General features: G+C 28.6%; 3 protein-coding genes across 6 annotated transcripts in view; 1 reads left to right on the top strand and 2 right to left on the bottom strand.

The window, feature by feature from the left end:
• LOC125840407 (uncharacterized) overlaps positions 1 to 18120 on the top strand; it is a 203681-nt gene that overhangs the window by 69629 nt on the left and 115932 nt on the right. The gene's annotated exons all lie outside the window — the stretch shown is intronic.
• Positions 2046 to 18120, bottom strand: part of LOC125840428 (tropinone reductase homolog) — a 42947-nt gene continuing 26872 nt past the window's right edge. Inside the window, exons 1-6 of one of the 4 annotated variants that reach the window (XM_049519414.1) lie at positions 12209 to 12319; positions 11815 to 11918; positions 4034 to 4137; positions 2959 to 3175; positions 2396 to 2508; positions 2046 to 2247 (exon numbers count right to left, since the gene is read on the bottom strand). In XM_049519414.1, the coding sequence (XP_049375371.1) occupies positions 2068 to 2247; positions 2396 to 2508; positions 2959 to 3175; positions 4034 to 4137; positions 11815 to 11918; positions 12209 to 12303 (813 nt within the window). In that variant the 5' untranslated portion in view covers positions 12304 to 12319 and the 3' untranslated portion in view covers positions 2046 to 2067. Of the gene's footprint in view, positions 2248 to 2395; positions 2509 to 2958; positions 3176 to 4033; positions 4242 to 4487; positions 4542 to 11814; positions 11919 to 12208; positions 12320 to 18120 lie in introns of those variants that run through there. The other 3 variants (XM_049519412.1, XM_049519415.1, XM_049519413.1) reach the window with 3 other exon arrangements.
• Positions 15554 to 17097, bottom strand: LOC125840378 (tropinone reductase homolog). The gene is made up of 3 exons (XM_049519345.1): positions 17056 to 17097; positions 16498 to 16714; positions 15554 to 15687 (listed from the first exon to the last, which is right to left on the bottom strand). Exons 1-3 carry the CDS (start codon positions 17095 to 17097, stop codon positions 15554 to 15556), a joined length of 393 nt encoding a protein of 130 aa, XP_049375302.1.

Genomic DNA, 18120 nt, shown 5'->3' with positions numbered 1-18120 from the left:
TATTATATATATTTTAAGTAGTGTTTTACTTGTTAAGATTTTGTTAATAAATATTTTTAAAATATCAATATAAAATCAAGACTATATTTTTTACATATCTTTTACATTTTAGGGTCATTAGCCAACTAAATTTTCTTATTAGCCCAAGTTCATTACTTCATTATAACTATGAATCTTTGACCTCTTTTACTTTTGTTTTTATGCCTAATTTTTCACTTCTCCTTTATTGTCTTGTTTATGAAAATAATGATCATGTAATTTTTTTTGCTCGGATAAATTTTATGAATGTTGTATCTTGACTATTATGTATTTATTTTGTAAATATTCACTGAAGTATGTGTAGTTCATGAATGAATTTATGTATGTGTTGATGTCGTGTCCATCGGACATCAACGTTCGTATCTTTTCTAAGAGGAAAATGTTGTCCCTTTTTTGGTTGAAGGGTCAATCCGTCCCAACCCGTGGCCCGCTTAGGGCTGGGTTGGGTTGCTATTTTATCTGCCCTTTAATTAAAAGGGTCAGCCCGTCCCAACCCATTTAACTCTCTAGCCCGTTAGAATTGGGTTGGGCCAGCCCATTTTGACAGCTCTAGTGGATACATTACTATTTATAATTATGCATAAACTACAGAAATCACATACTTTTAAGGCAAAATTACAATTTATCCCTTAAAAGTTTATAATTACAGAAATTTCTCATTTTCGCGCATCATATTAGTGTATCAGCGCTTATATTATTGTATCTCGCGCATCAGATTAATGTATCAGTGCTTATATTATTGTATCTCGCGCATCAAATTAATGTATCAACGCTTATATTATTGTATCTCACGCATGTATCAACACTTATATAGCTCTGATACATTAATCTGATGCGTGAGATACAATAATATAAGCGCTGATACATTAATCTGATGCGCGAGATACAATAATATAAGCGTTGATACACTAATCTGATGCGCGAAAATGAGGGATTTTGGAGATTTGTAAAACTTATAGGGGATAATGGTAATAAGTAAACTAAAAGGTGGGATTTTTGTAATTTTTCCTTATTTTTTATGTCCACATGAACAAATATATATATATATATTTAAAATACGGAATTAAATAGTCTGGGGGTAATAGGTCCTCATTAAAGTTTGATATTGTAACAACAATATCGGCCAAAGTTGAGATATTTTTCAGATATTTATCCCAAATATTGTTGTAGAAAGAAACATAGAAGCTAACAACAATGCAAAAGGCTACAAGCTAGTAACAAGAACAATAAACTAGTGCAATAATAATAACACAAGTAGATCGCTAACTAATACAATAACAAATACTAACATTACCATATTAAAGTAATTGAATTGTATCCACTTTAAAAACACGTAAGATCAGTCATGATGGATACATTTTATCGTTCACTAAATAAAATTCAGTTATGTTAATGTAAGTTCTATGATGTTACTATTATAATTGGTCTAGTGACTTCACCATTATAGTGCATAAGGTTCCATATTTTTCTTTTTTCTGTTAAATAGGTGACAAAATGTACCAAGGCAAGGCATAAAAACGTGGTCCAAATTACAGCTGTGTAATATTGCTAGTTTGTGACATGCATGCACCTATTATATATAGTCCCAATAAATAGGCTAACTAACATACATGTCATGTTTTTTTTTTATCATTCGGTATTTGGAGTTTGTATTAGAGTATCGACTAAACTAAAATCGCGCACTGTAGTATTCTGAAGTAACACTCCCAATAGAATTTTCTCCATACTAGGGCTCATACTCTACTGATCTAGGCCTCTAATTAAGAATGAAACAGTCTGATCACTGTACCACGAACGATGTTAGTTACATGTCATGTTAATTAGGCATATAATATACATGGTGATCATCCTGGTACCACAATGGATCTATAGTTGTGATCACAGAACATGCCTAGCATGTGAACAATTATATGATATAATTAATTAGAACATAAAAAATTCATGGTTTCACCAAACTAATTAATAAAAGGTTCATCTTACATATCAATCAAGTACATTATTTATTATTTAACACATAAAATAAAATAGTTAAAAAGAACCATTAATTGTGAGTCCACCATCAACACATATAACTTGACCAGTAATATATGAAGCAGCAGGGAAACAAAGAAATGCCACCATTGCTGAAACTTCTTTTGGTTCACCAGCTCTACAAATTGGTGTTCTACTAATACTTTTTTCGACATGTTCTTTAGTTAATGGATTTTTCTGGAACAAAAATCAGATTAAATATTAGCAATCGCATAATATTTCGTTCACCTATCATTCAAAAATATTTATTAGGGAAATTTTCACGTCATAAACTAAATTTTAGGATTGAGTCAGATTAATTAATTTTCTTATCATGGTATTTTACCTTCGCTGCTTCGATGAGGGGTGTGTTGATAATCCAAGGTGCTACTGCGTTCACTCGAATATTATCTTTAGCCCATTCGTAAGCCAAGTTCCTTGTAAGTTGATTCATTGCTCCTATTAACATGAAAAAATTCAAAAGAATTTTATATCAGAACTCAAGGAATTAGCGACAAATAAAATTTTATAGTTAAACAATAAAAATCACATACTAGTTGGGGATTAAATTAATTCCATATTTTCTAGTAGTGTATATTGGTAATAGTAATTGTACTTTAGCTTGTATCTATTACATTTTTTATATATCAAATAATGCAAGATTTTGAAAGATAACTTATTTTCTAGATTATAATTTTAAAGTTTTTAGTAATTAGTGGTACTTTAGGGCTCTATCTATCTCTAGCCCATTGTCCACAAAAAATTCTAACATTTCAAATCATTTGAAATTAAATATTAAAATGTCGAGTTCTGAAAATGAAAAAAGTCTCATTGGAAGCACAACCCTTATAAATAGGTCTTATAATACGCGGATTTGAATTAATCGAACCTCAATTGAATGATGATTACCTTTAGTTGCTGCATAGATGGAATTTGTTGGCAATGCCACAAGCCCAGCAACAGAAGAGATGAAGACAATGTTTCCACTTTCTGAAGCCTTCAAAATTGGGTGTGCAATTTGGGAGATGTGATGAGAAGCTTCAAAATTGGTTTTCATGATAATAGAGTAATCATCCTCAGTGAACTCAGTAGCTGGCTTAACTATTAGTATACCTGCATTATTTATCTATATAAAAGAAAATAAAGTTTAGATATCTTCTGGTTATAGCCGCAATCACAAAATCAAAATTTTCATTAAGGAAATTTAAAAAATAAAAATATAATACATGGAGTGTGAACTTAAAACTTCAAGGTAAATTTCAAAATTTTAAAACAGACGAAATATGTATTCTCTTTGTCTCTATTTATACGATGTACTTTTATTTTCATTTAATATTCTAGAATATTTTAAAAATAACTTAGTATTAAAATTTTATTTTATTTTAATGAGATAACTTTAAGTCGCAAAAATATCGATGGCTTATACATTAGTCTATCACAAATAGTAGCTGAACTAGAATTTTCATTAAAGATGTTCATAAATATAAAGAAGTAATTATATGAAGAAAACAAAAGAAATCAATGTCTACTAAATATACATAGTAAATAATAGTATTAACCTTGTGCATATGGTGTAATTTTTATTTCAGGAGGTTCGGATGCACCTTTTGCTCCTATCGGGCTTCGCCTCGACCATGATCAGTGGTGAAATTAGAAATTTTGCTAAATGTATTCAAAATTTAATATATATCTCTAAAAAAAAATTGACATATATATACAATATTATTTTCTATATGCACAATATAATTTTTCGATAAAGATTGTTCAAGTAGTTACTCTTGAATCTAGATATATCGCTACGCCACTCGCCCTAACTAGAAGTTTTAAAAGGTTTTTCTTTTCTTAAACTTCTAACTCAATTAAAGTGCATCACATCAATTGAAACGAAGAAAATAGTAAAATTCCCTAAGACTGTTATAACGGCATGATATAGTCACTGTGCATTTTTCGAATAAAGAAGACTTTTTTTAAGAAAAAAACTTACTAGAATGTTGAGCTTTCCTTGGAAAAAATTGATAACCTTCTCCATAAGCATCTCTCTTTGGGGTCTCAAAGTCAAATCACATACACATCCTTCTACTTTGTAACCTTTGCCTCTCCATTTCTCTAAACACTCATCAAGTTGTTCTTGGTTTCTACAACATGTATAAACTGTAGCACCAAATCCAGCTAATTCTTCTACTATGGCATGCCTATTTTTTTACCCAAACAAAAGAAAAATAATATCAAAAACAATAAAATAATAAATCCAATACAATAAGTGGGGTCTGAGAAGAATAGTGTGTATATAATTTAACTAGGTTTAATAGCCAATAACTGTATAACACATTTACGTAATTCATATATAATATGTTTATAATCAATGTATACCGACTGAGGAAGGTAAACAAGTAAAATCGATAGATACATGAAAACACTTAAAACTCAAATAAGTTTACCCTATGCCTTTAGTGCCTCCAGTAACAAGGGCAGTTTTCCCTTGAAGAGTCCACCTTCCATCTTCACTATTATTGGATTCATTTTTTTCTGCCATTGATGATGGTCCTTGCTTTAACTTAAGTTGAATAGGAATTATGCAAACATATTTTTGTTCTAAATAGGTGACAAAATGTGCTAAGGGGTCATGAAAAAGTGGTCCAATAACAGCTGTGTAATATTGCTAAGTTTGTGACATGCACTTACAATAGTCACAAATTTGTTGGCTAGCTAGTATGTCATGTCAATTACTATTATACAGTACTCCCTCAGTCCCATTTTAGGTGAGGTATTTTGATTCGGCACAAAATTTAAGAAATGAAAGAAAATTTTAAAATTTGTGGTGATAGAAATTTGTGTGACTATAAATCATTTCACTAAGGATAAAATAAGCATTTTAAAATTAAATTGTTACTTGATATAGAAAAATATCATTCTTTTTGAGACGGACTAAAAATGGAAGTAAATTATATAAAATGAATTTTATAAAATATATGTGGCCGTCCTGAAACCACAATGGATCTCTAGCTCTTTATTATCTTCTTGTTTTTTTCTGTTCTTCTAAGGCAATATTAATTAAAACTCGATGTTTTTAAATACTTATCATCCTTTTCAAAAGATTTGGTTAGTGTGGATAGACTTTATTTTCTTTAAGCGATTTTCTTGCCTTACGAAAATAATTTTATTTTATTTTTTCTGGAATTTTGAAAAAAAATCGCTTCCTCATTGAAGGCGTAAGGAAGAGCCTATTCATATGCAATAGATTCTTGAACAAAGCCAAAAATTATAATTAGAGAATAATTTGACTAGATTATTTTTTATTTAATACTCCTTTCTTTTTAAAATAGCAGAAAACAAATAAAAAATGATCATCTATTTTTAATAAGAATGACAAATAATATTTAACAAGAGAGTATTGCAAATTGTTTTCTCAATTAAATTTCTATATATCATATCTATATATGTGGTCACAACACATGCCTTGCACGTGAAGGCAGCATACAATAACTATTCATATTTATTATTATCATTAAATATAATATAACGACAATTATGTTATTACTGTTAAATACTAACGTTGTTTAGTGCATAAGTAACTCAACCCATCTTGACCAAATTAACTAAACTAATTAAAAAAAGGTTCATCTTACATATCAATCAAGTACATTATTTATTATTTAACACATAAAATAAAATAGTTAGGAAGAACCATTAATTGTGAGTCCACCATCAACACATATAACTTGACCAGTAATATATGAAGCTGCAGGGAAACAAAGAAATGCCACCATTGCTGAAACTTCTTTTGGTTCTCCAGCTCTGCTAATTGGTGTTCTACTAATATTTTTTTCCATAAGTTCTTTAATTAATGGATTGTGCTGGAACAAAAATTAGATTAAATATTAGTAATCACATAAGTGATCAGAGGCGAAATCAAGATTAAAAGTTTAGAGGTTTGGAATTCTAGTTCATTTGAATAATTGAGTTTTAAATTAATAATCAATGCATATTCAACAAAATTTTTTTGTGACAAATACTAAATTTTAACTAAAGTTATCGTGTTTGACTAAATCAGTAATTCGTAAACTAGCTCCGCCCTTAGGCATAACATTTTCGTTCACATTGGTATAATTTTTCTATTTTTTCCATTCACAGATCTTTTTTTCTTCATAGTTTTACGTAAAGAATAAAATAAGAATAAGAAACTTAAACAACGATAATCAAAGCAGTAAAAAATAATCATGTTTGGAAAAATAGTTCAAAATTGATTTTCTTTTACTTCTATCAGATAAGAGGGTATATGTGTGCCACTTTATAACAGTCGGGTGTATGTAAGCCATTTTTATAGTGGTAGGAATATATCTGAGCCACTTTTCTAACGAGAGGTATATCAACTCTAAATGACAAGTTGAGAGGTATATTAGACCCTTTTTCCTTTAAAAATAATGGCTAGGTTTTTGAAGAAAAAAACATTTTTCCATTTAGAGGATTTTTAAGTTTATATACATAGGATTGTTAGGATTTTTAACGATTAATAATTCAAATCATGAGTATAATAAATTATTTCCACAAAGAAAAATTTGTAAGTCTCCTAGCTAGTAAATTACCTTCATTGCTTCGAAGAGGGGTGTGTTTATAATCCAAGGTGCTACTGCGTTCACTCGAATATTGTCTTTAGCCCATTCGTAAGCCAAGTTCCTTGTAAGTTGATTGATTGCTCCTATTAACATGAAAAAAATACAAAAATAATTTTGTGTAATGGTACTAGTAATTTTACTTTAGCTTGCATATATTACATTTTTAATATATCAAATGCAACATTACTCCATTAAAGCCATTCCTCCAAAGCATATGATTCCAATGGAGTAGGTCTCTAGGGATATGTTAAGCACAAAGGAAAAATATTAAGCAATTGCTGGTGGAAACTGACTCATAGGTATTACTGAATACCCTTAATAGTAACAACCCGATATTTTCACACATCTACACTATTGTAGGTCGCTACTATTAGAGATGGAAAGCTAGACAATGAAGCATGTTCCGAGGGAGGCTAATATGGTAGCAGACATTCTAGCAACCTGCGGAAGGATATCAAAGGATCACATGGATGAAAATCAACCAAATGTTTTTGATGCATCTCCATCGTTTGTAACTTAGCACTAGCTAGAGATGCTACCGAAACTGCTACATATAAATTAGTTCCTTTTGTAATGAATGATATTATATATATACTAAATAAAATCCTTCCGTTCTTAAGTAAAAAAAAATGCAACATTAGGAAAGATAAATATTTTTGAGATGATAATTTTGAAGTTTTTAGTAATTGATGACACTTTAGGGCTCTATCTATTCCTAATTGATGGCACGTTAGGGCTCTATCTATCCCTGGCTCACTGCCCACAAAAATATTCTAATTAATGGGATCAATAAATTGAATAAAGCTTACATTTTGCTCCCTTATCATCTTTGAAGCCTAAAGAATATATTTGATACGATGAGAGTCATTTTTTAAAAGTATATTTTTTATCAAAAAATCATTTTATTGCAATTCGTTGATAGAAAATATTTTTCTGAAAATATATATATCAAAAAGTGACTTCCTTTATAGGCAGAAGCCATTTTCCTTTTGAACTTGCCTTATTTCAAATTTTCAACTAACATTTTGATATTATTATTTATCTTTAATACTGAAACACTTTATCAAAACAATCTCCGACTTGCTAATATTATTACTAATCTTTAATGCATATTTAATTTTTTTTGGGACACCAGAAATTTTTTTCTATAAAATATGAGTTATGTCGAACTCCGCCAAATACACATAACATGTATATATTAGCATGATTGTGATAGAATGACCAGAATCCTCATCCTTAATTAGAGATTTCAAGTTTCAGTCTAAGAACGAAAAAAGTTTCATTGGAAGGACAACCCTATAAATAGGTTGTAAAGAGAATATCAGAAGAAAAGTATAATAGGGGAGATCTTCTGTTAGCCCAAGATCGATAAATAAGATCGAAAGATTCAACTAAAAAAGAGAATGAGGATTTTGAAAAGGATAACTTGGTTGCGGAAGAAGGCTTACTCAATTGCTTTGAATTGTCTTGATTACAAATGAATAAGATCGCCCCTGATCTATTTATACTTTGTGTAGGGGTACTTCTAGAAATTATTCTAGCTACTAGAAATTTCTTTTAGTAACTTTATCTTTTACTCTAGAATATTTAGATATTTCTATTAAGATGATTATTGCAAATACTACACTAGATTATTCTAGATACTTTAAGTCATGTAATGCGCGATATTAAATTTAATTGAACGTCAATACAAATATCGAATAACATATTTGATTGATTAAGGATTACCTTTGGCTGCTGAATAGATGGAACTTGCTGGAAATCCCACAAACCCCACAACAGAAGAGATGAAGACAATGCTTCCACTTCCTGAGGCCTTCAAAATTTGGTGTGCAATTTGAGAGATGTGGTAAGAAGCTTCAAAATTGGTTTTTATGATAATAGAGTAAACCTCCTCAGTGTACTCTGTAGCTGGCTTACCTATCTGTGTACCTACATTATTTATCTATCCCAAAGACAAAAAAAAAAAAAAAAGAAGTTAAATAGCTTCTGACTATAACTATAGCGATAGATTCAGACCTTTTATTAAGGTGCGTTTGGAAAATAAAAATTATATGGAATCTGAACACAACCTCCAATATTGTGTTCAGGGGATTCTTCTCTCTTTATATACACTAGTTTCTCGATACATGCATTTCGTGTGTATATTAAATTATGCATATGTGATATATCTAAGATCAATCAACAGTTGCGTCAAAATATTCCTTCAAAATGCAAAAAAATAATAATTGAAAAACAATATGATTTACTTCAGCGAAATAGTGGTATACCTCAAGTTCCGTTGAACTACAAACCCACTCAATGACTGTAGATCACACTTGAGGTTTTAATAGAAGAAGAAGAGTATAAACATTCATAATTCAAAATTGATAGAAAACTCCTCTATTTATAGTCAATTACAAATGGTAGTATCAACATGTGCTTATTGTGCTTGATTAGCAAAACACAACCTTTCAGAAAATTCACAACCCTTTGTATATAAATATGAAATATAAAATATAGAAGATATACTATACTGAGTGTTTTTAGTTAGGGGTATTATAGTATTTTTAAGGGAAAGTGACATAAATAGTCCCTTAACTATAAGAGTAGGTCTAAAATGGTTCCTTAACTATACACTTACCGGTTTTAGTCCCTTAACTATAAAGTTACCGATTTTAGTTCTTTAAGTATTCAAAAACTTATCAGGTTTGGTCTTTGTCCATTTTTTAATATAAATAGCTTAGGTTTATATTAACGGAATTTATGCCTCGAGAAATTAAATCCTTTAGCAATTTTTTTTATTGTTTCTCTTTCTCTGCTACTTTTTCTTCAAAGTAACCTTATGCGAAGAACCTTAACCTTAACGATTTAAAATAAAATTCACGAGGAAAGAAAATACAATTCATACTTTTATTCAACAAATGATAAAATGAAGCATATTTATTGCTACTAATGACTTGAATATGCTAAACTTTATTATAAAAAGGAAAAAATTATTCTCCGTTAAATCCAAAGTTTGTACTCCAACGACTTCATTGAACGAAATTTGTTTAATTTTTCAAAAATTGAAATTTATAAAATGGTAGATTTGCACTTTTTTTTTTAAATAGATCAATTTTATTATTCTATTCATTTTATTTTACGTAAAAAATTTGAGTAAATTAAATAAAATCCGCACTAATTAGAATATTCAAATGCGGCTTCAAGTCATTAACAATTATATGCTTAGTTTATCCTCCATTGAGTAAAATTAAAACATATACCTTATTTCCTCATTAATTTTATTTTGAATCGTTGACGTTATTGTTCTTTTCATAAGAGTAGTTTGAAGAAAAAAGGGCGGGGATAGAGAAACAACTTTAAAAATGGGTTAAAAATTTAATTTCACGAATATTTTCATTAATATAAACATAAGCTATTTGTATTAAAGAAATGGACAAAGACCAAACCTGATAAGTTTTTGAATACTTAGAGGACTAAAATCGATAACTTTATAGTTAAGGGACTAAAACCGGTAAGTGTATAGTTAAGAGACCAAAGCTGATAATTTTTTGAATAGTTAAAGGACTATATCCGTCAAGTGTATAGTTAATGGGTCATTTTAGACCTACTCTTATAGTTAATGGACTATTTATGTCATTTTCTCGTATTTTTAATATTGAAGTTAGATGTGTTTTTAGTAGGGGTGTGCACTATTTGGATTAAACCGAAAAACCAAACCAAATCAAACCGAATTGCAATTTGGATTGGTTTTTTGAATTTTTGGTTTGGTTTTGGATTTATAAGTTACTTTGTTTGGTTTTTTGGTTTGGTTTCGGATTTAGAAAACTGAAAACCGAAATACCAAAAAAAATCGAATTATATATATATATATATAGACTAATAATTACACTTATAATATTTAGATTTACTATATATATATATATATATATATATAGACTAATAATTACACTTATAATATTTAGATTTACTATGTAGGCCGTAGAGTACTAGTAATTCAGAATTACCGTAATATTTAGGCCCATATCAAATTACTGCCATCCTATTTCACTAAATTTTAGACATTAGATTTTACATTATAACTATAAATATCACATATTACTTGCACTTTCATGAAAAAAAATTAGCTGAACTAGAATTAGCGGCGCTAGTCAACTTTTTTACTTTTGCAGTTTGCTCTTTTTTCTTGCTTTATTTTATTTGCGTGCTATTTGCTTTTGAAATTTTCATCTACTTCTTTCTAAAAAGTTCTTTCATCATATTTCAGGTTTAAGAGATCTTAATTGAAGACATGAATTGAATTGCTGGTTCAACCTTGATGCGATTTGTGTTAAGTGATAGTACTTTAGAGTTTAGAGTTAGTTTCATTGAAATTATTGATAGTATTGTGTTTTAATGTTTTACTCGTGATTATAATGGAAAGGATATTTAAGAGATTCAATATTATTACTTTTCCTTACATGGAATTTTTATTTTTTAAGCATGCAAATATAACTTTGATTATGTTCTTAATTAGTTATGAAATAAGTTATAACCGAATAGCCAAACCGAAAAAAACCAAATCGAAAAGAGAAAAACCGAACCAAACCAATTTTTTTTGGTTCGGATTGGGTTATACTTTTTCAAAACCAAAAACCGAAAAACCCAAACCGAATAACACAAAACCGAACCGAAAAACCGAATGCACACCCCTAGTTTTTAGTTGGGATTATTGTAGTACTTTTACATTCAAGTTAGAGATTTCTTATGTTTAAGGCAGTATATATAAAAAGCAATATATTTACCTTAAATATATAATGTAATTTTTCGTTGAGGGGTTCAAAGTAAAATAATTAAAAAAAAGTAATCATCCAATTTAACCTATTAGATATCGTTTGGATCTAAGTTGCTTGCAATTTGACCTATTAAGGTTCAGATGCACCCTTTTACCTACCTGACTTCACCTCGACCCTGCTCAGAAGTTTTCAAAGTTTTTTCCTTTTTTTTTCACTTTAAATTCAATTAAAGTGTATCACGTAAATTGAAATGAAGAAAATAGGTAAAATTCTTTTAAGAAAAAAACTTACTAGAATATTGAGCTTTCCTTGAAAATAATTGATAACCTTCTCCATAAGCATCTCTCTTTGGGGTCTCAAAGTCAAATCACATACACATCCTTCTACTTTGTAACCTTTGCCTCTCCATTTCTCTAAACATTGATCAAGTTGTTCTTGATTTCTACAACATGTATAAACTATGGCACCAAATCCAGCTAATTCTTCTACTATGGCATGCCTATTTTTCGACCCAAACAATAGAAAAATAATACTATCAACAAATTCAATTTTTCCAATTAGATGTATGTAACCATGTATAATTTCAAAAAATGCTTATTTTTATCCTTAATGAAATGATTTGTAGTCACACAAACATTTTTTTATTTAATTTAGACCACAAATTTCATTTTTTTTATTTCTTAAATTTCGTCTTAATTAGTCAAACTATCTCATATGACCTGAGACAGAAAAGATAAACAAGTAAAATCGATAGATATATGAAACACTTAAAAACTCAAATAAGTTTACCCTATGCCTTTAGTGCCTCCAGTAACAAGTGCAGTTTTCCCTTGAAGAGTCCACCTTCCATCTTCACTACTATTGGATTCCTTTTTTTCTGCCATTTATGGTTCTTGCTAGTTAAATGCAGATCAAATAGGAATTAAGCAAATATAATTTTGTGTTAAATAGGTGACAAAAGGTAATAATTAAGGCAAGGCATGAAAAAGTGGTTCAATTACAGCTGTAATATTATAAAGTTTGTGACATGTATAGTCAAATTATATTGCTAATTTATATATCATGTCAATTAGAGTACCACTATAGTGGTACCACAGTGGATCTCTAGCTCTTTATTTATTCATGGGAAAATGACCTGATATACCCCTTAACTTTGTCACTTGGAATTGATATACCCCTTGTTATCAAAGTGGATCATATATACCCTTATCGTTATACAAACAACTCACATATACCCCTACCGTTACAAAATGAGCTCACATATACCCTTCATTTAACGGAAGTGAAAAAATTAGTTTTAAATTTATATTTTTTACTTTTAATTTTCTTAAAAATTATTGAGGGGTATATATGATTCTTATAGCAAAGTTCAAGGTATAATTTAATATTTTTCACAGATAAATTATTTTTTGACTTCTTTGATTATAATTATTTGAGTTTCTTATTCTTATTTTATTTTTTTATTTCATTCCTCAGTGTAAAGAAAAAAATTTAAAACTATTTTTTTTGGCTATATTATAATTTAAAAGTATTTTTTTTGTCTATATTGTAATTTAATTTTTGTATTTGAAGAAAAAATTTGGTCATCTATAATAAGTTTTACAAGTGAAACATAAATAAATTTGACCATCAATAAATCTAAATTAGTCATTGAAACAAAAAAAAAGTCAAAAAAAAAATATGTTTGAGGAGGATTAAATATACTCATATGGGATTATATTTTATTTTATTTTATTTTTAAAAAAAATTAAACTAAAATTAATTTTTTTTTCATTTCCGTTAGAGGAAAAGGGTATATGTGAGCCATTTGTATATAAGTAGGGGTATATATGAACCACTTTCATAACGAGGGGTATATCAGCTCTAAATGACAAAGTTGAGGGGTATATCAGACCCTTTCCCCTTTATTCATTAATCTTATGGTCTTACACGTATCGGAAGTTTGAAATTTTAAAAAAATAATATTTAAAAAAAAAGCAAACTAAACAAAAGTATGTTATAAGAGAAAATTAATTAATATTGTTAATTAAACCTAACACGTAACTAATTTTGGTCAGAGCACATGCCTAGCACGTGATGATAGGGGCGGAACCGAGTTAGAGGTTTATTCGAATTCTCTTTAACAGAAAATTATATTATTTATATATGATAAAACATATTTTTATGTATATACAATAATTATGTTAAACCTCTTCGGATAATTCGTCTATTTACGTTTTTATATTTTAATTAATTCTTTTAGTAAAAACTCTGACTTTGTCACGAACTCGAAGACAACTTGCAATAGTGAAGGTGGCTTAGTGATGATAGCGAAGGAAGTTAGTTAAAGCCTATAAGTATGTGCTTTTAGGTGGTGAAAGCTATGTAGAAAAGTATCTTTTCTATTTCAATTTTCTGTATCAATCAAATTCTTTGTTCATGTAACTATTTTGTATTTGAAAATTTGATAAATATAAACATCATTGCAAGTTTCTTTATCTCCATATATTTTTTTCTCTTCAAAAAAATTATATAATATCGTTAACAATCTAACTTGGTACGTAATATTTGTTATCAAGAAACCACCCACCAAAGAAATTGAAAATTTTAACCAAGTTATGAGCAACATAATTAAACCTTCTAGAATTATGTAACTATCACGTTCCATTTAACCTTTTATTTTTATTTCAATTTATTTGTTTTAATTTTACTTTTAGTCCATTTAAAAAAGAATTTTTCTTTTCTTTTTTAAACACATTTTTAATTCTAACTTTCTACTTGACAAATTTAAAATTACAAAATTAAAGAACATTTAATTGGTAAGCCATTCTCCAAACTCCAAGCATATGATCCACGCACGTACAATCATGAGTTTAAATGTTAGCTAAGTGTGGAAATATATTTTTGAAATTAAAGGTAATTCTAAGATTCAAACTCCAGACTTCTTATAAATTAAATCCCCAACATTGACAATTAAATCAATAACGTTTTAATTATTTATTTATTTATTTATTATTTTATGTGATTACAATGATTAACAAGATCCATTAATAGTTATTCCTCCATCAACACACATAATTTGACCAGTGATATATGAAGCACATGGCCAGTGATATATATATATATATATTAAGATGTTTATAAAAATTCGAATCTCACAGGCTTTTCCGACTTAATACAAAGAATGTTTGAAGAAACTTGCTAATGTTTCCAGGAGGTCAAATAAGGGTGCAGACCATCCAGGGTTGGCATGTCTAAGTTAGCTTTTCGTACTATTTTTTGTGAAGGATAATTTTTTATTGTTGTTATATTTGGAGGTGAGACCAAGCTCGGCCCCTCCTTATGTATTCGATACATAACACCCTAGACATGAATTTTTTTAAAAAGTGTTTGAATTTAAATGCACATATGAATATTAAGATGATGCATTAAAATTTGAATATTAAATAATTGAGATGATTTATTTTTTCGAAATCTGAATGTATAACTTAATAAATATAAAATTCAACAAAATACTAAATTAATCTAATACTACATTAACAACATATTTTTAGAAAATCATATAATGGGTTGGTGATGATAATGACTAGCGTTGTGATTGTGCTTCCAATTGGGGATGGGTGTTGGTTAATGTTATGATTGTGGATAGTAGGTAGTGATGATAATGATTGGCAATTGATGGTGGAAATCTGTAGTTTTGATGACGGCTAATGATAGTCAATGGTGGTTATGAATGATCATGATGGTTGAAAATATATCGTGATGTATTATGTCTGATCGATGATAGTGATTAGCAATAGTAATTGATGGGTTGGTAATGAAGTTAGTGATGATGATTATAATGGTGATTTGTTGTGGTAATAATTTATTGTAGTGATTGATAGCTATGGTAGTTGTATTAACTGAAGATGTTGGTTGCAGGTGGATGGACGATAATAGTTGATAATGATAATTAATTATCGTAACGATAATAAATAATCTTATGAATTGTCATTTTTGCAGAAATTTTCGAATAGACAGACACCTTAATGATATTAAAATTGTTCTACAAATATATTAAGTGGATATAAAACAAACTTATATAATGATGAAAATCTTAATAATTAAGATTCAGATCTAAAAAATAACCATATTGAAATATGCTTAAACTCATAATTATAATATGCTTAAACTTACTGAAGCTGCTTCAATGAGAGAGGTTTTGATTACCCATGGTGCAACTGCATTAACTCTAATATTGTCCATAGCCCATTCACATGCCAAACTCCTTGTCAATTGGTTCATTGCCCCTTAATTTAGAGGGAAAAAATGGGAAAAGAAATCAAATAATATTCCTACATCTTGTAGTTGTAAATATTATTTACGCCGTCTGAAAAATTAATTTATGAAAATATAATTTATTCAATTTATTTAAATTTAAAAGGTTAATAATCCATTTATTTATGTACTCAATTAATGTTGATATGTCTATCTAAAAGATGATTTAATTTGAGCTAATTATGTAATTCAGATTAATCCATGAATTATTTTTATCAAAAACAATTACAAAAGTAACTTTATTTTTGTTTAATGCATTATATATAGCCTTTAATAAAAGAAAGTGATTAGTTTTATTTGGTAAGTAAACAAAAATAAGCAAACAAACAAAGAAATTAGAAATTGATAACAATGGTATAAAGTTGAGCGGTTTGGACTATGAGTCACCGTTTAGCTCATTTTGACTCAACCCAAACACACCTTTGGACATGTTAAAACCAGCCCACTCGACCCACTAGTTTATTTACTCAGTCAATTTTCATCCATACAAATTCAGCTCGACTTGCCTCTTTGACACTTTAATGGGGGTATACAAGTTATATCCAATAACAAGTAATTAAATAATACCCTAATAATCTTGAAATAAGTGATCTTGAATTTCTGATCGGACAAATATAAAAATGTTGCCTAAATAAAGCAAACGAGGTAAAATAAATTGAAGATCACTCATTTTCAAGTTCATTCTTTCTCATAAATTATCCAGTTATATCTACGTGACATCAATATTTTAAAAAATAGACATAAAACATAAGATTTCGATCATAGTCCAACAAACTTAGTACCTTTAGCTGCTGAATAAATGGAAGATAAAGGCAGAGAGACAAAGCCAGCAACAGAAGAAATGAAAACAATTCTTTCATTTTTTGAGGCTTTTAAGAAGGAATGTGCTAGTTGAGATGAGTGGTAAGAAGCCTCAAAATTTGTGCCCATCATAGTGTTGTAATCTTCATGAGTGGATTCTGTTGCTAAGTTTGATACAACCACAACAGCTTTATTTATCTAATAAACATAAAAAAAAAATTAAGTCAAATTTAATAATATTTGATTAAAATATAGCAACAATTAACTTAATTATATGGAGTTCAATTAACTTCACACAGAAAATGAAAGAATCTATCGGAAGTAATTTTTTTTTACCATTCAAATAGATTGATTTTAAATTTTTATCTTTTAAATAGCTAGATTGATCTTTAATTTTTCTTCCTAAAAATCAAACCTATGCTGACCTAGTGGGAATTCTTTAAAGATGTAGAATATAACTTATAAAACATTACGATACAAAAAAAACCCTTATGTCCAACAAAAAAATTATTTACTCCGAAGGGGTAAAAATTAAAGACCAACACAAAACAGGCCAAAAGTGCAAATGAGTCAACTGCCATCCATTAGACTTAGAGCCCGTTTGGATTAGCTTAAAAATGTAACTTTTAAAAAGTAACTTTCCAAAGTGCTGAAACTTATTTTTAAAATAAGTAGTTATGTGTTTGGATAAAAGTGCTGCAGTTGAAAAAGAAGTTGTTGATGTGTTTGCAAATAAGTGCTGGTAAACACTTTTTTTTTTTTATCAAAATGTCTGAAATACCCTTAAAGTTGTTAACATGATATAAAGTTGATTAATTCAAGGTTTTTATTCTTAAAAAAATTAAAACAAAATTAATTTATATTTTACATCCAGAAGTAATAATGTTTTCCTATCATTCACATATTTCTTTATCATCACAAATTATTTATAAGAGGAATATAAATTTATTATTTAAGTTAATTTTATATGCGCAACTTATTGCAGATTTTAAAAATATATTATTTGAATAGATCACAGAAAACACACAAAACATGATCAGCGACAGAAGACACACAAAAAAAAAACATAATAAAAAAAAACCAAAAATCAAAAGATAATCAAGAAAAAACTTAAAACTATTCATTATTTTCCTAGATCTGATACCATTGCTATCAATCGAGAGAAAAGGAAGAACGCTTCACGCTTTCAGCCGCACAAACGTGAAAAAGAAAATTGAGGTAAAGAAATGTTAGGCTTTTAAGGGCAATTTGGGAATTGTGTAAAAGAATTAAGGGCAAAAAGGTCATATACTTGATCAGCATAAAATGACTTTTAAGTTAAAAAAAAAGTAGCCTTCACCCTACTTTTAACTTTTGACTTAAAATAAGCCAAAAATAACTTATTTTAAGTCACTTTGATAATTGCCAAACAGTCTAATAAGTCAAAAACTGACTTTTCATCGAATTCTACAAAGATGCATGCAATGCTTCGTTAAGTTGTGCTTATATGAACTACAATTTTGTTCTTGTGATAGTAGAAACTGATGTCTCAAAAACAATAGTAGTTTAGCCTTGGTAGGATGCAAAGCTAGCAAGACAATGACAAAAACGGTCTCTTATATCTG

Source organism: Solanum verrucosum, unplaced genomic scaffold, assembly GCF_900185275.1.
Source record: "Solanum verrucosum unplaced genomic scaffold, falcon-dt-bn FXZP01000137.1, whole genome shotgun sequence".
Taxonomy (NCBI): Eukaryota; Viridiplantae; Streptophyta; class Magnoliopsida; order Solanales; family Solanaceae; genus Solanum; species Solanum verrucosum.
The sequence above is the reverse complement of the archived record's forward strand: the minus strand, read 5'-3'. Positions and strand labels throughout refer to the sequence as shown.

Coding starts and splice junctions, on each gene's coding strand:
- LOC125840378 (XM_049519345.1), bottom strand. CDS start 17,097: ATGGCAGTTGACTCATTTGCACTTTTGGCCTGTTTTGTGTTG. Junction 16,715..17,055: donor TTTTGGCCTGTTTTGTGTTG/GTCTTTAATTTT, acceptor TATGTTTATTAG/ATAAATAAAGCTGTTGTGGT. Junction 15,688..16,497: donor CATTTATTCAGCAGCTAAAG/GTACTAAGTTTG, acceptor CTCTAAATTAAG/GGGCAATGAACCAATTGACA.